The sequence below is a fragment of the Neofelis nebulosa genome, chromosome 8, assembly GCF_028018385.1.
Source record: "Neofelis nebulosa isolate mNeoNeb1 chromosome 8, mNeoNeb1.pri, whole genome shotgun sequence".
In the NCBI taxonomy this organism is placed as follows: Eukaryota; Metazoa; Chordata; class Mammalia; order Carnivora; family Felidae; genus Neofelis; species Neofelis nebulosa.
The window spans coordinates 59,161,366-59,183,710 of record NC_080789.1 but is presented as its reverse complement, the minus strand read 5'-3'; the positions used below and the strand labels follow the sequence as shown (position 1 = coordinate 59,183,710).

Here is a 22,345-nt window from a genome sequence, read left to right as displayed (position 1 = left end):
AAATGGTCTCCATCCATATGTAATATCATTGAGAACCTATAAAGCATTAATCTTTTAAGTTAAAGATTAAGAGTCTAAACCCCTCCTTAATGATAAGCTATACCAGATACAGCAACTTGACTTATTACCATATCAATAATTACAGTATTATTCATTATATTTCAACTAAAGTTCTCAAAACACACTTATCCATGAAACCCCAAAATGAAATCAACAAAAATGTTGAAATATCCTACCCCTTGAGAGAAAAAAATGAGTGAAAAGCTATTTGTCTCTTTCACTACCCCAACAATAATAAAACAATAATTAGAGCCTATGCCAATGCTGAATAAATATTCCTTAAATGAATAGGCTCAGAGTTGTGTAGAGACATATATGGAGACTAAGCTAAGGAATTTAAAATGTCCTATTTGCCTTTCCCATTAGCCTGTAATTTCCACAAGGGCAGATATCGTATCTTATTCTGTTGGATTCTCACTGCTTAGCAAATAGTAGAAATTGAGGAATTTATTGAATGAATACTGATTCCCATTGTCTTCAAACTCTACTCCTTTTTTTAAGTTTATTCATTTACTTGCAGAGATAGAGAGAGCATGAGTGGGGGAGGGGGAGAGAGAGAGAGAGAGAGAGAGAGAGAGAGAGAGAGAGAATCCCAAGCAGTCTCCACACTGTCAGTGCAGAGCTCAGTGTGGGGCTCGAACTCATGAACCAGATCATGACCTGAACTGAAATCAAAAGTTGACTGCTTAAGTGACTGAGCCACCAAGACACCCCTTTGAACTCTATTCTTTTTTTTTTTATTTTTTATTTTTTAATATATGAAATTTACTGTCAAATTGGTTTCCATACAACACCCAGTGCTCATCCCAAAAGGTGCCCTCCTCAATACCCATCACCCACCCTGCCCTCCCTCCCACCCCCCATCAACCCTCAGTTTGTTCTCAGTTTTTTTTTTTTTTTTTTAATTTTTTTTTTCAACGTTTTTTATTTATTTTTGGGACAGAGAGAGACAGAGCATGAACGGGGAAGGGGCAGAGAGAGAGGGAGTCACACAGAATTGGAAACAGGCTCCAGGCTCCGAGCCATCAGCCCAGAGCCTGACGCGGGGCTCGAACTCACAGACCGCGAGATCGTGACCTGGCTGAAGTCGGACGCTTAACCGACTGCGCCACCCAGGCGCCCCTGTTCTCAGTTTTTAACAGTCTCTTATGCTTTGGCTCTCTCCCACTCTAACCTCTTTTTTTTTTTTTTCCTTCCCCTGAACTCTATTCTATAATAAGAGGGATACGTAAGGCTGAGTAGGCAAGTCTCCAGACCTAGATTCTTCAGTCAGAGTCTGTTAGAATTTTAATTAAGACTTATATTGAACAGGGATAGGGATGCACGGATGGCTCATTAGGTTAAGTGTCCGACTCTGGATTTGGCTCAGGTCATGATCTCATGGTTTATGAGTTTGAGTCCCACATTGGGCTCTGCACTGACAGTGTGGAGCCTGCTTGGGATTCTCTCTCTCTTCTTCTTTCTCTCAAAGTAAATAAATAAACTTTTTAAAAAAGAGACTTATTAAAAAATTTTTTTTTATGTTTATTTTTTATTTTTGAGAGAGAGCAAGAGAGACAGAGCATGAGCATGGTAGGGGCAGAGAGAGAGGGGGACACGCAGGATCTGAAGCAGGCTTCAGGCTCTGAGCTGTCAGCACAGGGGGCCTTGAACTCACGAACTGTGAGATCATGACCTGAGCTGAAGTCGGCACTTAACCAACTGAGCCACCCAGGTGCCCCAAAAGAGACTTATTTTGAACAAAGGATTTCATGACTAAAGTTTGAAAGTTGCTGCTTTATTCAACAGGGCTTTAAGTGGAAGAGGATTTAATTTTTTTTTATTTTATTTTATTTCTGAAGCAGAGAGAGACAGAGCATGAATAGGGGAGGGGCCGAGAGAGGGAGGGAGACATAGAATCTGAAGCAGGCTCCAGGCTCTGAGCTGTCAGCGCCGACCCTGACGCAGGGCTCAGACTCACAAACCATGAGATCGTGACCTGAGCCAAAGTTGATCGCTCAACTGACTGAGCCACCCAGGCACCCCAAGTGGAAGAGGATTTTAGAAATCTACCCACCGTATGGAGGCAAGTGTAGAGGGATTCTTAGCTGAGGGTAGAACTATTAGGAAATGATAGCAATAGCCTGTTCAGGTGGTTCTCAGTTAAGGCAGTGGCATTAGGAATGAAGCAAAGGGGCGGGGGGTGGGGTGGGGGGGTGGGGGGATGGGGGGGTGGGCGATAAACAGAAAATATTTAGAAAGTAAATATAGTAGGGAATGGCTATGAAGTCTGTGACTGGATTAGGTTGACACTGAGGTTTCTTTTCTTTCCTTAAAATAATTTTTAAAAATGTTTATTTTGACAGAGAGTGTGAGAGACAGATCAAGTGGGGGAGGTACAGTGAGAGAGGGAGAGAAGCTCAAGCAGGTTCTGTGCTGTCAGTGCAGAGCCTGATATGGGGCTTCATCTCATGAACTGTGAGTTCACGATCTTTGGCGAAATCAAAAGTCGGAAGCTTAACTGTGCCAGCAAAGCACCCCTCCTTAAAATAATTAAAAAAAATACACTTACATAACATGGCTGGCTCAGTCAGTAGAGTATGTGACTCTTGATCTCAGGGTTGTGAGTTCTAGCCCCATGTTGGGTGTAGAGATTACTTAAGAATAAAAGATCTTAAAAAAAAACCATAAATGGTTACCATCATAACCACTTTTTTAAGTGTATAGTTCAGTGGGATTAAGTATATTTGCATTGTTGTACAACCTCACCACCCATCACCAGGATTTTTTCATCTTCCCTAACTGAAATTCTGTACCCATTAAACAGTAATTCTTGGGCACCTGGGTGACTCAGTTGGTTGAGCATCTGACTTCAGCTCAGGTCATGATCTCACGGTTTGTAAGTTTGGGCCCTGTATGGGGCTCTGTGCTGAAGCTCAGAGCCTGGAGTCTGCTTCAGATTCTGTGTCTCCCTCTCTCTCTGCCCCTCCCCTGCTTGTGCTCTTTCTCTCTCTCAAAAATAAAATGTAAACAAACAAAATAATTCTTCCTCTCACCTTGCAAACACCCTTCTATTTTCTGTCTTTATGATTTGACTAATCTAGTTACCTTATATAAATGTAATCATACAAGTCTGCCTTTTTGTGACTGGCTCATTTCAGAGTTAACGCTTTCAAAGTTGTAGCATGATGTTGCATGTGCCAGAATTTCCTCCCTTTTAAGGCTGAATACTATTCTATTGTATGTATATACAGTATGCAGTATATATTGTATGCAGTATGCATATACTGCATTTTGCTTATCTGTGAGGGTCACTTAGGTTGCTTCCACCTTTTGGCTATTGTGAATGCTGTATAGATATACAAATATCTCTAAGGCCCTGATTTCAATTGGAGTATAGAGTATATACCGGGAATTGGAATGGTAATTCTATCTTTAATCTTTTGAGAACTACCATACCGTCTTCCATAGTGGCTATACCATTTTACTTTCCCATTAAGAGTGCACAGGGGTTGATTTTGTCACATCCTTGTCAACACTAATGTGTGTGTGAGGTGCTGTCTCACTGTAGTTTTGACTTGCATTTCCCTAATGATTAGTGATGTTGAGTATCTGTTCATGCACTTATCGCCCATTTGTACCATCTTTGGGAAAATATCTGTTCAAGCCCTTTGCCCATTTTCTTAATCTTGTAGTTCTTTATATATTCTGGATAGTAACCCCTTATTAGATAGGTCATTTACAAATATCTTCTCATGATCTTGTGGTTTGCCTTTTCTTTTTTTTTATTTTTTTATTTTTTTATAACGTTTTATTTATTTTTGAGACAGAGAGAGACAGAGCATGAACGGGGGAGGGGCAGAGAGAGAGGGAGACACAGAATCGGAAGCAGGCTCCAGGCTCTGAGCCATCAGCCCAGAGCCTGATGCGGGGCTCGAACTCACGGACCGCAAGATCGTGACCTGAGCTGAAGTCGGCCGCTTAACCAACTGAGCCACCCAAGCGCCCCTGCCTTTTCTATTGTTGATTTATGTCCCTTGTTGCAGAGAAATTTTAAATTTTGGTGAAATCCAATTTACTTGTTTTTTTAAAAGTAATCTCTATGCCCAACATGGGGCTTGAACTCACGACCCTGAGATGGAGTCATATGCTCTATTGACTGAGCCAGCCAGGTGCCCCTACCTTTTTCCCTTATTGTTGCTTGTGCTTTTGGTATCCTATAAATCGTTGCCAAATCAATGGAATGAAGCCTTTCCTCCTATGTTTTCTTCTTAGTTTTATGGTTTTGAGTCTTAACATTTCAGTCTTTGATCCATTTGTAGTTAGTTTTTGTATATGGTATAAGAATCCAACTTCCTTTTCTATGTGGGTATCTGATTTTCCCACCACCACTTGTTGCAAAAACCAAGTTTCTTTGGGAATACATATAGCAGTATTTTGACAAGGTAGATAGGTAATGTAACAAATTTTGGGTATCTTGAAACTGAAGATAAACAGATTTAAGAGAAACTGAGATGTCAAGGAGACTAATTTGAGGAAAATACACATGTAGCCATGCATGAAGAGTGTCCATTGGAAATAGGAACTAGATGAACTTGAGAGCTATTCAGGTAAAGGTACAGATAAAAGCCAGACTACAGTGGAGTAGAAAGGGAATGAATAGAACTACATCAATTACCACAGAGAAATCATGGAAACAAAGTTGAAGTGAAAAGAAATTTGCAAGATATGTGGGGCACCCAGGTGGCTCAGACGGTTAAGCAACTGACTTTGGCTCACTCAGGTCACGATCTCTCAATTTGTGAGTTCAAGCCCCGCGTCACGCTCTGTGGTGACAGCTCGGAGCTGGAGCCTGCTTCAGATTCTGTGTCTCCCTCTCTTCCTCGTGCTCTCTCGAAAATAAATGAACGTTAAAAAAAAGAAAGAAATTTGCAAGATATGTAATGTACAATTTTGTTTAAAGTTTCAAAACTTGCAGAAGAAAAAATAAAACCTGCAGATCACTAACTTCTTTGGGTACATAAATATGGATTGAGAGAGTACCAACTCACTTACAGGAATTAGTTCTAAAACACTAATTCATGATAGCTGGATCTCTGAGGGAGGGAAAATAGGAATGAGGAAGGGTATACAGGGGTCTCCATATGTATCTGTAGGATTTAATTTTTAAAAAACAAAACAGCTGGGTAACAAGTTCATACAGTCCTTTATCTGCATGTTTGAAGTATTTCCCAAATAAAAGGAAAATCTAATGGAGAAACATGGTGAGAGCATAGCTAATTAAACTGGCTTTTTTTTTTTCCCCCTTTAGAAATCAGAAGGGTCATTCAGTAAATAACCTGTGAATTTCAGATTCTTCAATCCTATACATGTTTTGGAGTATCAGGGTTTTTTTCAATTTAAAATTTTTAATGTTTATTTTTGAGAGAGGAGAGAGTGTGTGCGTGAGCAAGAGCTAGTGGGGCAGGGGCAGGGAGCGAGGGAGAAAGAGGATCCAAAGTAGGCTCTGCACTGACAGCAAAGAGCCTGATGTGGGGCCGAACTCACAAACCTTAAGATCATGACCTTAAGTCACATGCTTAACTGAGCAATCCTGGCGCCTGGTTTTTTGTTTGATTTGAGAGACAGAGGGAGAGAGAAAAAGAGAGGGAAAGCATGGGAGAGGGGGTAGAGGCAGAGAGAGAGAATCTCATGTAGACTCCACACTGAGCATGGAGCTTGTATGTAGGGCTCAATTCTAAGACCCCGGGATCATTACCTCACCTAAATCAAGAGTTGGATGCTCAACAGACTGAGCCATCTAGGTGCTTCTTGTTTTTTAAAAGATGAAGTCAGAGGTTACTTAAAATATCATTGTTAAATGGACTATTGAGTATTTGAATAGAGACTTAATCATTTTAAGAACCAGGAGAGTAATTCTTCAAAATTTTTGTTTTTGTTCCAATTATATACATTCCTTAATTTGAGAGCCAAAATTATTTGAGATCATTCTGTGACAGAGAAAGTTAGTTGTACATTTCAAGTGTGGTGAAAAGAAATGCTTTTGGGGGATTAATGAATGGCTGAAGAAGAGTCCTTGAGGTGGGAAGAAATAGAACTATAGCATTGGTAGCAGTAATAGCCTTGAACAAGATACCTCCCCAAAAAAGTAACCAAGAGGGTGTCTGGGTGTCTCAATTGGTTAAACATCAACTCAATTTGGGCTCAGGTCATAACTCATGGTTCATTCCTAAGTTCTGAGTCCAGCATCAGGCTCTGTGCTGATGGCATGCAGCCTGCTTGGGATTCTGTCTCCCTCACGCTCAAAAATAAATATAAAAAAAAAAAATTAAAAAAAGTAACCAAGAATTGGCAGTTTAACTCCGCAGGAGTGAAGGGTAAGGTTAGTAGTAGTTAACATCCCTAGATTTCTTCCCTAAATAAGAATTACTGGGCTTATGGGGCCCCTGCATGGCTCAGTCAGTTAAGTGTCTGACTTCGGCTCAGGTCATGATCTCATGGTTTGTGAGTTCGAGCCCTGCATAGGGTTCTGTGCTGAAAGCTCAGAGCCTGGAGCCTGCTTCAGATTCTGTCTCCCTCTCTCTCGGCCCCTCCCCTGCTTGTGCGGTCTCTCAAAAATAAACATTAAAAAAATTTAAAAAAGAATTAGGCTCAGATTTGGCAGCCAAGGCACCAATCATTATTTTCATGAGACTTTTGTTCAGCAAATGATTATACCCCAGTAAAATGGAAACGAGTCATCATTCTCAGCCCAATGGCAACTTGTGTTTCTCCAGGAGCCTACCACTTTCTATCAACGGAGCCTACCGCAATGAAAAGGCCCTGCTCTTCTGTAGCTGTTCTTGGGGAAGTCATTTCATCTCTTTGGTCCTCAGCTTCCACTCACGTGTTAAAATAATACCTACTCTCATAGGAATCAAGGAGACCAAATTCAAGGGATACCTGGCTAGCTCAGTTGAGAAGAGCATATTACACTCAATCCCAGGGTTGTGGGTTCAAGCCCCACATTGGGTATAGAGATTACTAAGACAAACTGAATTCAATAACAGAAATGTCTAGGGGCATCTGGGTGGCTTAGTCAGTTAAGCATCGACTCCTGACTTAGGCTCAGGTCATGATCTAATGGTTTGGGAGTTTAAGCCCTGCATTGGACTCTGCACTGACAGTGCAGAGCCTGCCTGAGATTTTGTCATCCTCTTTCTCTGCCTCCTCGGCTGCTTGCACTCTCTCTCAAAAATAAACATTAGGGGCGCCTGGGTGGCTCAGTCGGTTAAGGGTCTGACTTCAGCTCAGGTCACGATCTCGCAGTCCGTGAGTTTGAGCCCCGCGTCGGGCTCTGGGCTGATGGCTCAGAGCCTGGAGCCTGCTTCCAGTTCTGGGTCTCCCTCTCTCTCTGCCCCTCCCCCGTTCATGCTCTGTCTCTCTGTCTCAAAAATAAACATTAAAAAAAATAATTAAAAAAATAAACATTAAAAGAAAAAGAAAGAAAACAAAGAAGTGTCTAAACTTTAGTCTCCAAAGCCCTCCAAGTTCATCCGATATATTCCCATTCTAACATTCCTTCTAGGTGTATTATCACTTCTTTGTTTTAGGATTCTTGCCTATTTACTTGTAGTCTTCCTATTTCCAAATTTTAGTTCTCTGCTTTCCCCCCAAACCATTTCCTAACAACCAAAACTCGGAAACTTTACTCTTCATAGGACTTATATGGAGTTATGTGTATGTATATATATATTTTTAAATATTTATTTTTGAGAGAGAGCGAGAGAGCAAGTGAGTGAGTGAGAGCGCGCAGGAGAGGGCAGAGACAGGGAGACAGAATCCCAAGCAGGCTCCACATTGCAGAATGTGACACAGCTCAAACTCACGACTGTGATGAGGTCATGACCTGAGTCAAAATCAAGAACTGGACACTTAACCAACTGAGCCACCCAGGTGCCCCTGGAGTTATATATATTTATCACACACTGGCTAATCATTATGTATCAATTTGCCTAGTTTTTACTTATTTTCCTAGCATAATTATGTCTACCCTAATCATAATTTATTTTGTACACTAAAATGTCTGTAGCGTTGTTTAGGAGCAGTGTTTGTGCTCTGTATAGAAGTCAAAAACTCCCTTCGTGAGTTACTTCTTCATTTTCTACAAAGTGCAATCTTTTCATCCACATCCATTATGTATGTACCCTCTCCAACCTTGTACTAAATCTTTTCAACTGAAGTTGAAGTCTTAAGAGTAATTAATGTGTTTTCATTTCTAAAGGCTTCATTTTTGGGGGTGGGGGGAAGGGAGGGGGAAGAGACTAAGCACCTACTGGGTTCATCCAACAAGAAGCCATAACTTTATTAATGATAGAAACAGTACAAATTTCAAACCAAGCTGCAGTTATTCTTTTGAAACACCAAAAAAGGGTCCTCGTTTTCAGACGGTTACATTGTTAATTCCTGTAAAAGAAAAAATCATTAGAAGTAGTTATAGGCAGATTAAGAATTCAGGCCACTAAAATATGAGATAATACAGAATAGATTTTGTTCTGAATCTTCCTAACTGGCTGACTGATATTAAGCCACAGAAAATAAAGTCATCCATAATTGGTCAGGGAACAGAGAGTTAAGGAATAAAGGATAAAGGCTTGGACACTTACCATAATAGCATTTACAATATCATTACTGTTGTTCTTCAGGGCTCGAACTGCCTTTGCTCTTGATACATTTGCTTGTGACATGACCAGTTCTATGTCCTTAACCTCTACACCTGTTTCATCAACCTGAGAGAGAGAGACAGAGAGAGAAAACAAAAACAATAAACTAAAGGGGAGAACAACTCTAGCAGTTCTTTGCGAGTTAGGAGTCTCTTGAATCTATTTTTTATTTTTTTTAATGTTTATTTTGAGAGGGACAGAGAGAACACATGAGAGATGGAGGGGCAGAAAGAGAGGGAGAGAGAGAATTGGTTATCAGCACAGAGCCTGACATGGGGCTCCATCTCATGAACCGTGAGATAACGACCTAAGCCAAAATCAAAAGTCAGACACTTAAATGACTGAGCCACCCACGTGTGTCGAATCTGGTTTGTTTTTTTTTTTTTAAACGTTTATTTATTCTTTTTTTTTTTTTTTAATTTTTTTCAACGTTTTTTATTTATTTTTGGGACAGAGAGAGACAGAGCATGAACAGGGGAGGTGCAGAGAGAGGGAGACACAGAATCGGAAACAGGCTCCAGGCTCCGAGCCATCAGCCCAGAGCCTGACGCGGGGCTCAAACTCACGGACCGCGAGATCGTGACCTGGCTGAAGTCGGACGCTTAACTGACTGCGCCACCCAGGCGCCCCACGTTTATTTATTCTTTGAGAGAGACGGAGAGTGCACAAACAGGGGAGGGGCAGAGAGAGGGAGACATAGAATCTGAAGCAGGCTCTAGGCTCTGAGCTATCAGTACAGAACTTGACACAGGGCTCAAACTCACAAACCACGAGATCACAACCTGAGCCAAATTCGGATGCTAAGTGACTGAGCCACCCAGGAGCCCCGCACCGAATCTAGTTCTTAATATAACTCAGAAACTATTTAACTCAATGCAGTTCGAGAGCTTAAAGCAATACAGAATCCTTCCACCAATATAAACTGGAGAGAATTAAAAGTATAAAATATTTTCCTACGTACCTCTTCCTCTTCACTCTCTTCTTGTACAGTTGGAGTCTGTGTATTTTCTTGAATGTTTGAGACAGCTTCACCTTGAACTTTGAATTTCTCAGCAGCTGCTAGTTGTGCCTGCTGAGATAAATCCTCGATCTAAAGGGCAGAAAATACAGACTTATGTGAATAGATCAGTCTGCAGTAAATGAAATAAATCATTTATATCTTTTCCAAATTCTCAATCTAAAACCACTTCAGGTTAACTTACTAGATAGCTTTAAATTGCTTGCCCTCACTAAGATTATACATCACTGTGGAAAGAGTAGTAGCTTAGCTCTAGAACAGTGGTTCTCAACTGGGAGGGGATTTTGACCCAGGAACATGTCAAATGTCTGGAGATGTTTTTTACTACATCTGGGTATGATGCTACTAAACATCTGTAACACACAGGAAAGTTCCTCTACAACAAAGAATTATCTGACCCAAAATTACAGCCACAAATTCCACACCAAAGAACTATCTAACTCTATTACTAGTGCTGAGGCTGAGAAACCCTGGTCTATAGTGCATCCAAGAAAACTTTCTTTACCTTGGCTTCCCCAAAAACTATGTAGGTATCTGAAGCTGGGCTCTTGTAGACATCTGGTTTTGTGATGACAAAGAGGATATTCTTAGATTTCCGGATAGTGACTCTTGTAACCCCTGTAACCTGTCGAAGACCTAGTTTGGACATAGCCTAAGAAATAGAAAACATCAGGTTTTTAATTTCTTTAGAAGCAGCTTCAGGAAGTAAAGAACACAGTAGTAACTACAACCACAACAAAGCCTTTTCCTAGGCTAAGTTTATATAATACAGAATTGGCTTCCCGGGCTCCTGGGTTTTCTACCATAGTAATTTCTGTCACTTTAAATATAATACTAACAAAAAAATAAATATATAAATATGATACTAACACTACAGTTTCCCCTCTCTAAAGCTGCTTCATCAGAAGCTTTAATTCTTGGTTTATGACTTAAAATCTCACCTTCCGTGCCTTCTTTTCACTCCGGCTCTGTTTTGCTTTACTGACTGGTTCTTCATCGATTTCAGCTGCTGCTGCCAGCTAAGAAGATAAAACAGCTATGAGTAAACTGGAATGTAAATAAAGCCTAGATACCAAAATCCCTAGGAGGTTTTCCCTTTATGAAGCTACAATTCTCCAAATACTTAAGTCAGCTCCTCTGGTCAATTCTCGTTCTCCAATGCTTCCTTGGCACAAGTCTTTTGACCAGTGCATAAGAGAATACCGACCTGGGCTTGTTGGGTGGTTGCCTGTGTGGAATCCTGTTCCTCAAGCTCTGGTACTGATTCATCACTGTCCGATTCTGTTCCAGACCCTGAGATGACAAATAACTTTTACTATTTTAAAGTACATTATGAGGAGGAGGCACCTCACCATAGCTTGCCTGGACTAGAGGTCACTGGCTTATGCTAGACCTCACAAAGTTAAGTGTAAACCAACTGACTTGTGTGAAGCCAGCTTGATAGCCTCCAACTCAGTCACAAACTAGTGTGTACACATCCATTAAAGACCCGGCCCCAGAAATGAGGTAATTACTAGTTAAAGGCCAAGCAGTTTATAAACTGTAACTGCTTCCTTTCTCTCAAGGTGTTTACCCACTGGCACAGGCAAATACCAATGACCTACCTAACTCCAAATTCTACCCAATTGCCCAACCATCCCAAAGAGGTTCTGGCAGACAAGGTATCTCCAGTTATATTTAGGTGAAAAGGCAGTAAGTTCACATTGTGGAGGCAGGCCAGAGAGGACATTTTCCCTTTATTCTTTATATTGGGTTGGGGAAGGCCAGAAACAGTTGTGTACACACATTTAGCCTTATTTTCAAACCACTTACTCTAGCAATTTGGTCTAATGAACTTAGCTTGAAGATTCTCAATGATTGCCCACCTGTAGTTCTAACACTCACCTCTGTTAGATTCTGTCCTGTGAACTCTCTCTCCCATCTTCCAAATATAATTCACACATTTTAAGTTTACCTCAATCAAAAGGCCAAGCATCAATAAAGACTACTGAGAGGAAAAAAAGCATACACCTGCACCATTCTCAGGCTAGGAAAAGGTCTTGGAAAGGGAGTCCCTTGGGCACTGGTCATTACTAAATCTAAGAAGTGAAAAGAAACTCAAATAGTTCCAGATTTCCCAGTATTTTAGCAAATCCCAGGCCCAGGGACAAAGTTAGTCATGTGGCAGAGATTAGAGCAAATTAAAGGTCTAATAGGTCTTGGTTTTCAATGTCTCATCATTCAGGTAAAAAAGATGGCAGATCCAGAGTTAGCCTGGACCACATTACACAAGATAATACAAAACAGACTGAGGTGATGAAAACCAAGATTGTTTCATATACCTAGAGCTTTTACATTTAAAATGGTATAATTCTATGTTCTATGTCCAAACACAAGCAGATATACTGGAGAAAGCGGCGCATCCTAGGGTTAGTATCGGTGGGTAGCCCCAGGAGGGGTGTGGGCGACACACCATGCACACAGCAAACCAAGGCAAATACCCTTGTTGTTCTTCAGAACAGGCTGCTTGGCAGAGGGGGTTGGGGCAGGGATCCCAGCAGGTTTAGGGGTGGGCATGTTGACGAGGACCGACTGGAAAGGCACTCCCCCCGAGATTGGTTCCGGGGGAATCAGAGGCGGCAGCTCATCCTCATCAGCAGGGGCTGAGGGCTTACAGGGTGATTCCAGCACCAGCCCAGGTGAGGACGGCAGAAATTGCTGTTTAGGAAGCAGAGGGGGAACTGGGGAGGGAGGGAGAGGCAGAGAGACTGGTGGGGTGGGTGCTGGAGAGATAGATGCTGATCCAGCATTAGGAAGGACCTTCTCAGAGGAAGCTGTTGCCAGAGGGGTAGATGTCACAGACTCAGGAGCAAGAGCCAAGGGGCTCTTTGGGGAATGAAAAGAATCTTTGCCTTTTAACGGAGAAACAGGAAGGGTTTTGGGAGTCTTTGGAGAAGAGGCTTTCTGAGCAGAGACTGTCAGTAGAGGGGCTGGAGCCATTGTAGAAAGAGGTCCTTTAGTACCATTCTTGGCTGAGGGATCGGGGCACACAGGAGGTGGAGTAGCAGAACTCTTCTTGGCCAGTGGATCTTTCTCAGAGGGAACTGTGACAACTGGTGCACTTTCTGGAGCTGGGGCAACAAGTACTGGTTTAAGAGCTGTGGGACCTTTCATTATTGGTAGGCCTTTAGATGCCTGAGGGGCAATGGACCCCAAGGGACGAGTAACTGAAACTGGAGATATAGGGGCCTCTTTGGGTGAGGGAGAAATCTCAGATGAGGGAGTGGGGGCACCTATGGAGGATGGGGTAGCTGGTGCTCTTTTGGGGGATGAAGCTGCTGAGGTTCCTTTGGAGGATGGAGTCCCTGGGGCTCTTTTGGGAGATGGAGTTGCTGAGGTCCCTCTGGAGGATGGGGTAGCTAGAGACTCTTTGGGGGAGGAAGGAGTCAGAGCTGGGGGAGTGGAGGCCCGCTTGGGAGGTGGGGTTGTTGGGGCCCCCTTGGGGGCTGGAGTTTCTGGAGACTCTTTGTGGGAAGAAGGAGTCACAGCTGAGGGAGTAAGGGTCCCTTTGAAAGATGAGGCAGCTGAGGCCCCTTTGGGGGAGGCAGGAGTCATTATTGGGGAAGTGGGGGTCTCTTTTGGGGGATTGGGGGCTCCTTTGGGAGGTTGGGTAGCTGAGGACTCTTTTGGGGAGGGAAGAGCTACAGCTGGGGCATTAGGGGACCCTTTGGGAGATGAAATTGCTGGGGCTTTTTTGGGGGCTGGAGTTGCTTGGGACTTTTTGGGGGAGGGAGGAGCCACAGCTGGGACAAAGGGGGTCCCTTTAGGAAGTGGGGTAGCTGGGGCTCTTTTGGGGGCTGGAGTTGCTTGGGACTCTTTGGAAGAGGCAGGAGCCACAGCTTGAGGGGTGGGGGCCTCTCTGGGAGGTTGGGCAGTTTTGGGGGAGGAAGGAGTCCTAGCTGGTGGAGTGGAGGTCTCTTTAGAGGATGGGGTTACTGGGCCCCCTTTGGGGGAGGGAGGAGTCCTAGCTGGTGGAGTGGAGGTCTCTTTAGAGGATGGGGTTGCTGGGCCCCCTTTGGGGGAGGGAGGAGTCCTAGCTGGTGGAGTGGAGGTCTCTTTAGAGGATGGGGTCGCTGGGCCCCCTTTGGGGGAGGGAGGAGTCCTAGCTGGTGGAGTGGAAGTCTCTTTAGAGGATGGGGTTGCTGGGCCCCCTCTGGGGGCTGGAGTTGCTTGGGACTCTTTGGGAGAGGCAGGAGCCACAGCTGGGGTAGTGGGAGCTCCGTTGGGAGGTTGGGTAGCTGGGGATTCTCTGGGGGAGGAAGGAGTCATAGCTGGGGGAGTGGAGGTTTCTTTAGGGGATGGAATTGCTGGGCCCCCTTTGGGGGAGGGGGGAGCCACAGCTGGGGCAGTGGAGGCCCCTTTGGGAGATGGAGTAGCTGGGGTTCTTTTGGGGGCTGGAGTTGCTTGGGACTTTTTGGGGGCTGGAGGAGCCACAGCTGGGGCTCTTTTGGGGGCTGGAGTTGCTTGGGACTCTTTGGAAGAGGCAGGAGCCACAGCTTCTGGGGTAGGGGCCCCTCTGGGAAGTTGGGTAGCTGGGGACTCTTTGGGGGAGGAAGGAGTCATAGATGGAGGAGTGGAAGGCTCTTTAGGGGATGGGGTTGCTGGGCCCCCTTTGGGGGAGGGAGGAGCTATGGCCTGGGGGCTGGGAGCCCCTTTGGGGCAGGAAGGATTCACTGCTGGAGTGGATGTCTCTTTAGGGGATACAGTTGTTGGGCCCCCTTTGGGGGCGGGGGGAGCCACAGCTGGGGCAGTGGAGGTTCCTTTGGGAGATGGAGTAGCTGGGGCTCTCTTGGGGGATGGAGCTGCTTGGGACTTTTTGGGGGAGGGAGGAGCCACAGCTGGGGGAGTGGAGGCCTCTTTGGGAGATGGGGTATCTGGGGCCTCTTTGGGGGATGGAGTAGGGGAATGCTTCTTGGCCAGTGACTCTTTAGGGACTTGAAAAGAAAGATCGGCCTCTGGAAGAAAGGAAGCTTCAACTGGAGAAATAGGGGATGAGTGATTTCCAGGAGGAGTATCAGGGACAGCAGGTACACTTTTAGAAAGAGTTAAGGTAGAAGTAGTTGAACCCTTCTTGGTTGGACGTCTTTTAGTTTGGGGAGACACACTAGTCCCTAAACGAGATGTGGAGTCAGCTAGGGAAGTTCCTTGAGAAGATGTATTAACAGAAGAACCAGAGTCCTTGGTTGGGTGCCCTTCAGGAGAGGAAGCCACAGGTTCCAATGCCGAGGTATGAGAAATACCATGAACTTTCTTTGCACCTTGAGGAGGAAGAGAGGGAAAGGGCTCAGACTTGGGAATTTCGGGGGCCAGTGCCATGGCAGCTGGAAAAGCAGAAACATTCTGGGGGGGTAAAGCCACAGTTGGAGCCACAGGGCAACTTTCGGAGGCTGGTGGAACCAAAGGTAAAATAGTAAGAGTGGAACTAACCTCCTTATCTGGGTGGCTTTTATGAGTCAAAGAGACAGCTCCTAGGAAAGGGCTGGCTATAGTGGTAGGAGCCACCCCAGCAGTGGCAGCAGAAAATGTAGCCATGGTTGGGGTAGGGAGAGAACTTCTGGGAAGCAGACTCGTGGGGTCTGGGCTTGCATAAGGATCTGTCTTGATTACAGAGGTTGGAGAGTTAACACCCAGAGGAGAGGGAGCAGTATTGGCTGGCATAACTAAAGGGAGAGGCTCTACAAGGCTTTTCTTTGCTAAGGTGGTTTCAGGGGAAAGAGGGATCTCCAATGATGATGATGTACTTTGGGAAGAGGGGGGATTTTTAGGGGCTGCCAGGGCCAATGGTATTAGAGTAGGGTCTTTCTTGATAGGGAGTCCTGCCTGGACCGGTGAAACAGGGGCTCCAGCAACAGAGGCAGGTGAAGTCTGGAGATCTTTCTGTGTTGGTAACTTTACCAATACTGATGCAGGGAGACTTTTGGGGTTCTCAGGGGCTGGCAGAGAAGGAGAGACTGGTATTCCCAGAGGGGTTGTTACTTGAGGAGCAGGAAGCTCTTTGGGAGCCACAGGAGTCATAACAAGGGCAGTATGGGAAGTGGAGTCCTTACTACTTATGGGACCTGATGAAACTGGAGGAGAGACACAAGTAGCTATCTCAAAGGTAGTAGGTGCTGCAGAAACTGTAGAGGGGTTAGCCATAACAAATGGGGTGGTTCCAACAGAACAAACAGGAGCTTCTTTCAAGCTTGGACTCTCTGGAGAAGCAGGAATTTGGGCCACCAAAGGCTGATGATGAGTGGCATCAGGAGAACCTTTGAGAATGAGAGAGGCTGTAGGAGATAATGGAGAAGAGGTAGCTACATTTAATGAACCGGAGGGGTTGTAGGAGGCTATGCCAGTGGCAGCAGAGGGATCTTTGTCAACAGAAAGAGTCAGAGGGGAATCTCGAGTCCCTGCTGGAAAAGCAGCCACAGCAGCAGAAGTCACCTCATTTTTGGAAGGAGGGGGAGGAATTACAGATCTCTGAGAAGGGTAAGAGGTCCCTGTGGAAGAATGATCTGCAGAAGTGGCATCTAGTATAGCATCTGACAGAACATTATGGCCTGTTTGACCTAAGGGCTGAATAGGAGAACCAAGAGAAGTCTGATGTAAAGGTGCAGGGTGAGAGCCTAGAGAAGGGAGAAAAACTGGAGAGATGCTGGGAGACACAGAAATAGACTGGGTTGAAACAGATAAGGCAGCAGGCGAACTATGGGGTCCCTTTAGGCTGAGGCTTTCCTTGTTTTGTTGAGAAGTCAGAGCTGAGGAAACAGGGATGTCTCTGAACTGAGGGGGAGTGATGGCTAGGGGAGTGGTGGGTGGCATCTGAGGACATGGGGCTACTCCAGACTGAACAGAGGCCAAGGGAGTTCCAACATGGGCAGGAACAGCACTGACTATACTTGGAGGGATGGGGGTAATTTTTCGAGGGTCTACTTGTAAGGGGTCTTGAATAGGAGAGGTCTTTGGTTCTGAGGAAGCAATGGGAGATGACAGGGAGGTCACCGACCCTGACTTAGTCACAGCAATCGAAGGAGGTGAACTAAGAGGGTTAAGTGGATGAGCAGAGTTCTTCTGAACTGAGTGGGGAGCCAAGGCCACCAGAGCCAAGGGAGCTGAAGAAGAATGGGCGCCTTTCAGAGTTGGAGTTATCATGGGAGAGGCCAGAGCTAAGGCAGCTGGGGAGATGGGAGGCCCTAGTAGGTTTGGCAGGAAAGCTGGGGTGTCAGTGGGGGAAGGGACAACTCCCAAAGGCAGGGCTGTCCCAGAGGATGACTGGGGAAAAGGAGCTTCAAAAGGGGTTGAAGCAACACTAGAGGGAGAAAGGGATGGGGAAGGCTGGTTAGGGGTTGCCAGAGGGCATTGTTGGGGAGCCAGGGAACAAGAAGGGGGAAGGGTAGATTCAGGCTGCCCTAAGGCAGCAGTGACATTCAAGGCTGAAGACACAGGAAGCATAGCTGGAGGAGAAAAGCAAAAAAGGGGAATAAAGAAGGAAAGGGAAGGAAAAAAACAAAGGTGAGTTATGCAGCCCAACTTGGTACAACATGCCTCACAGGAAACACAGAATTTTTTAATCTGAGAATGAAAGTCACCACACGGGATTAGACAAAGGTGACAGGCAACAGCAACCTTCCCCAAACATATTTCAGTGGTCCAGTAAGAACACATCCCTCTCCCCATCTCCCATGTCCTACCAAAACCAAACCAAACCAGACCAAACCAACAAAACCTACAAAAAACAATTTTAAGGTGAAAAGAACAGTCTAAGCAGCCTATTAGTCTCTAAATGGGGAGCACAGGCCTAAGAGTGGGGTTGGGAATAGCATGCTTTCCATCCTTTCCCAGATGTGCCCTCCTCCCTTCCTTCCTCAAACAAACCCTAAGTTTTTCTTATAGGCCATAGAATACCACTAGAAGAATAGCTGTTCTACTCTGTCTCCCAAGGATCAGTGTGTTTCAGTGAAACAGACACTGAGAATCAGAACAAGGAAGGCAGTGAGTGGTGATAACGACCAGGAGTCGGAGCTAAATGAGAAAAAAACAAGTCTTTATATGCTCAGGCTTCCACTAAGGTAAGAAAAAAATCTGACTCTTAGAATAAAGTTTTAGGAAGGTGGTATCTGGCACACAATTCAATATGAAGTATTAAGAACTAAGTCACTCTGCCTCTCTATGCCTCCGTTTACCCACTCACCCAAAACAAACAAAAAGCCAACCACAAATGGGTTGTACTTCATAGTTTCTACAGACCTTCCTAGGTAATGTTAGCCCTTCAGACATCAATCTAAGATGAACCAGACTGCCAGGGAGAGAGCTTAGTCACAAGGGTAGGGATTGTATTATGAAACTGTAGACCAACTTGTTAAACCAGACTGTGGTTCTATTTTGGAAGAAGGAAACTGGAGTGGGGAATACACTGGTTTTCTACCCCTTAATTTGGATAAGTATGTCATTCTGCCAAAATAGACCAATGTTCTAGCTTTACTAGAGTAAAGCTCAGCAAAAGATTTTCTGAATGATGAAAAACTACCATGCTTACTATTTGGAGCATAGGATTAGACCAACAAATGCTCAATACCTAGAAGGAAATTAAAAAATGAAAACAAAACAACCCACAGCATCCAAACTCACAATTTATTCAACCAGTATCCAACTATAGAAAAGACAGGCGGCTCAACCAGTTTTTCCTGGAGAGTTGGTAGTTCAAAGTCTTATGATTACAGTGTAAAGGCTTCCTAATACATTACTCAGAATTTGAAACTTAGAATGTTTTCCTCTGACTGGATTTCAAGATGGGGTAAGGCCCAAGTTACCTGCTTTAGACACTATAACCAATTCTTTGGGCTAGTTTTTTCATTATAGTAATCACTTAATTATAGTTACAGAAAAAAATTCAGAGTGTTTTATCACTGGCACTCTCTTATTATTAAACCAACTGTACAAGCTCAAACCATTCAGAAATAAGCTTACCAGCATTAAAGATTGCTTCAGAAGCAAATGGCATTAGTTTTGAGGCTTGACACAGATTATTTGAAATTCATCTAAATTTCAGTCTCTACATTTGTAAAATCAAATTGTTGAGTAAGGTTTTGGTTAGCATTGAATTACAGGATTGTTTGAGACCAGTCCTTTATTTTCTTCCTCCATTAAATTCCTTGTACTTCAAGGATTTCATACAGCTTGTTCACTAGCTCAGAGGCCCCCTCCTTTTTCTTTTCTAGCAGCTGTATTAATCCCTTCAGCTGCTAAAATCAGACAGGTGGGGGGAGAGAACCTCAATGCTTTTAACTATAAACAACTCTATTTTAATTCCAGAAAGAGAAAGAAACTGCCCTTAAGTGACAGGTGAAGTTAAAAAAAAAATAATAATTACAATAAAAGACAGTGAGAATGTAAGTTGCAGCCCGAAGATTCCCTTTCTTTATTTCAGCACAACTGACGCAGCAAGAATACCATTAAATATTTTTTCACTATCCCTTAAGTTTTCTAGAGGTACATTTTAACCACTATTCAAAACTTGTCTTTATATTATGTTTACATCCATTAATTTCAAAGATGAAGAAGTAGTCAAAGAAACGTTTATTTCAATATTGGGTTCTGGCAAGCTACTGATGCAGGCATTATTTCAGCACACCAGAAATCTCCACACCAACTCATAAAATAAGTTAACCCACATATGAGTGCCCTGGGGCCCAGTAGGACACATTTACCAGTAGGACACATCTCATCCAGACATGTGATGAAGGCACAATGCCAAGCTCTGCCACCTAAAACCTTGGTGCAACTTGCTGGCTAGAACTTCACAAAAGCTCAGGTCTCCTTGGCCTGCAAGTGTGTCATCCAGTTCCAATAGGTAAGAATCACCGAGCCCCTTCCCAGCTCAGTTCTATGTGAGGTGAGGGTTCCAAAGAATGCTCTTTGAGGCAGTTACCATAACCCACAAAGTGGGCCAGGGAGATTTTAATACTTAAATATACTGTTTACATTCCATTCCCTAATGAAGTCCCTCCAGGACAGCAGTTAGTATCAGCGACTCTCCTCCCTGGTAAAGCTACAGCCCATCTTTAATGACTTAATTCTGAAAAACAGAGGTGTATTCCCTTTGTCATTTTACCCACCAAATGGTCTTAGGGTCATTCTTACAGTTTGAATGAACAGCAAGGGGCTAGGGGAACCTACCTGTCTCAGCCTGGGGCTGTGGCAACTCCTGCTCTGTAGCAGGGACGGTTTCTGTGGCTTCACCAGGCATTTCTGAAGGGAATAAAAAGGAGGCCTGAATTGACTGGGATCCGTTCTGCTGCCCAACCCAGAGTCAAATATTCTTAAAAACTCTGCGAAGGGCTGTTAAGCAAAAAACCATGAAGGTGTCGGGACAACCCTCCCCAAAGCTGCTGTGAATAGGTAAGAAATAAGACGTGACCCTCCGATCTCTGATCAAGCAAATCACCTTCTACCTCTCTTTACTCCGAAGAGTAAAGAGACTTCTAGTGCTCACGGGTTCCTTTTACTCCACACACCGAAGCCCCCAAGGGCAACAATCATCACTGCGTTCTCGACCCGAGGGAGAGCATCCTGGTCTGGCTCCCGACCACGGGAGACTTCAGACGCTACACTGCACAACCTCCCCTCCTACACTCACTCTGCCTGGGCTGGGACCTCCAGGACTCCCGTTTGCCGACTTTCGGGAACCAGGAGGGGGAAAGAAAGCGCCTTAAGTCCCAGCACTCGCTTGTCACAATTAAGAACGGCCTGTGTGTGTGTGTCAGGGGGCGGGTGGTTTCCAAGGCTGTGACCCCCTTAACCTCCTCCGGGTTCTTATGAAACCTTTCCTAACAGCAGACGCACTCCGCTTCGGCCCCCAACACCGCAACGGCTCTCATCTCCCCAGCACTGGCCTCCATGCCCGGCCCGCGGCCCTTCTGCCCTGCTTTTGCTAGGATATCAACCACAGACCCCATTTTGTCCGGAGGCCCCAAGGCCACACTTTCCAGAGGCGAGTAGGAACCCGGTGGTCCCACAAAGCCTCCAACTCCCCTTAGCTCTCAGTACCCAGGGCGGCTCAGTCCGCAAAAAGGCGGATGGCTGCGGATACAGAGTAGCGACGAAGACAGGACTTACTGTGCGGGGAACGCGGAACCAAGATGGCGGCAGAAAGAGAGCGAGCGAGAGCGTGACCCACGCCTGTTGCAGAAGGAAGCCTGGTGGAGGGGGCGGGACCAGGATCCGATTCCGGGTCAGGAGCGGCCGCCAGTCACTTCCTTTAACGAGTGACCCCTCCGGTTGTTCCCTGACGGGGGTGGTGACGAGGTCTAAATAAGGGTAAGAATTCAGAACAGAACGCCCTGGCCTGGCAGGAACTTCAGCTCTGTGCAGTCCTTAGATAGCTGGGCAGTCCTTAGATAGCCGACCTCTTCCCATTCCCTAAGTCGAGGCATTTTGATACCCAAAGGGAAATTGTCGTGAAACAGGCACCCTCTGCCCTCTGGTCAGTAACTTAGCCACAGCGGTATTGCAGTGACTTTTTAATTTCCTGTTTTCAACTAATGAGGGGACATAGGAGATACTAAATAATACTGAATGCCACGGATTGTATTCACATCATTGTAAGGTAGCAGTGACATAGGTTAACCCTATTTTATTTTTGGAATACACAATTTTGACAGGTGTTGAAACTATTATATATAATTACCCTCTCAGAAAAAACGTAGGCACATAGGCGATTCTTTTTCCTGTATTTTGGGCAAATAGATATCCTGAAACTCATCCATTCTAGCAGTCCCAAGACCCCACGTTAAGAACTCATGCTTTATATAGTAAGATTTCTGAAAAGTTGATGGGGCACCTGGGTAGCTCAGTGGGTTTCAGCTCATGTCATGATCGCACTGTTCCTGAGTTAAAGCCCCTCCCCTCAGAGCTCACAGTTTAGAGCCTGGAGTCTGCTTTGGATTATGTCTCCCCCCACCCCCCCGCCCTTTTTCAAAAATAAACATTAAAAAAATGAAAAAAAAATGACTCCTGAAAAGAGAATGTAATTCAGCGTTTTGATCACGAAAAGGCCATGGGCCCTGACCCTTCATACCATCTCTCTCAGCCCTACAAATATATTACTTTAAAACCAGCTAACACTATTTGAGCTAATGGCTTTAAGACAATTGTGGCTGTCTTTTAAGGGAAGCAGTGACATTATGCTCTGAAAACTACTTGTGAAGTGAGCATTAATAAATTAGGATTAAATGATAGTGGGGTTTACCAGAATTGAGAAATTCTGAGATTCTTTTCAGATAGGGGAAGCAATATTGTGGAGTGATTAATTAAGAACATGAACTCCGTAGGGGTGCCTGGATAGATCAGTTGGAAGAGCATGGGACTCTTATTCTCAGGTTCATGAGTTCAAGCCCCATGTTGGGTGTAGAGATTACTTATATAAAGAACATGGACTCTGTAGCCATACTGTCTGAATCACAGCTTGGACACCTTGTAGTAACCTTGGGTGATTTAATTAGCCTGCTTGTGCCTCAGTTTCCTCACCTATAAAATGGGGCAAATAGTAGCTACTTCATAGAATTAT

The 22,345-nt window shown here is 44.6% G+C and overlaps 1 protein-coding gene across 4 annotated transcripts; it reads right to left on the bottom strand.

Annotated features, from left to right (window-relative positions):
• Positions 1 to 8,358: 8,358 nt before the first annotated feature.
• On the bottom strand, positions 8,359 to 21,029 carry NACA (nascent polypeptide associated complex subunit alpha). 4 transcript variants are annotated; one of them, XM_058742327.1, is made up of 9 exons: positions 20,896 to 21,029; positions 19,957 to 20,028; positions 12,240 to 17,234; positions 10,967 to 11,052; positions 10,701 to 10,778; positions 10,265 to 10,411; positions 9,703 to 9,831; positions 8,685 to 8,807; positions 8,359 to 8,484 (listed from the first exon to the last, which is right to left on the bottom strand). In XM_058742327.1, the coding sequence occupies exons 2-9, from the start codon at positions 20,024 to 20,026 to the stop codon at positions 8,470 to 8,472; spliced, it is 5,643 nt and encodes a 1,880-aa protein (XP_058598310.1). In that variant the 5' UTR covers positions 20,027 to 20,028; positions 20,896 to 21,029; the 3' UTR covers positions 8,359 to 8,469. The 4 variants fall into 4 exon arrangements, with proteins under 4 accessions (XP_058598310.1, XP_058598311.1, XP_058598312.1 ...); XM_058742328.1 differs by having other exon boundaries at positions 12,240 to 15,056; XM_058742329.1 differs by having other exon boundaries at positions 12,240 to 12,479; positions 20,896 to 21,026.
• Positions 21,030 to 22,345: the final 1,316 nt, after the last annotated feature.

What these genes read in the sequence shown, in the direction of transcription:
- NACA (XM_058742327.1), bottom strand. Translation starts at nt 20,026, where the DNA reads ATGCCTGGTGAAGCCACAGAAACCGTCCCTGCTACAGAGCAGGAGTTG. An exon ending in CAACCACCCAACAAGCCCAG is followed by an intron (nt 10,779 to 10,966) that starts GTCGGTATTCTC and finishes TTATCTTCTTAG; the next exon opens with CTGGCAGCAGCAGCTGAAAT. An exon ending in TAGTTTTTGGGGAAGCCAAG is followed by an intron (nt 9,832 to 10,264) that starts GTAAAGAAAGTT and finishes TCTGCCCTTTAG; the next exon opens with ATCGAGGATTTATCTCAGCA.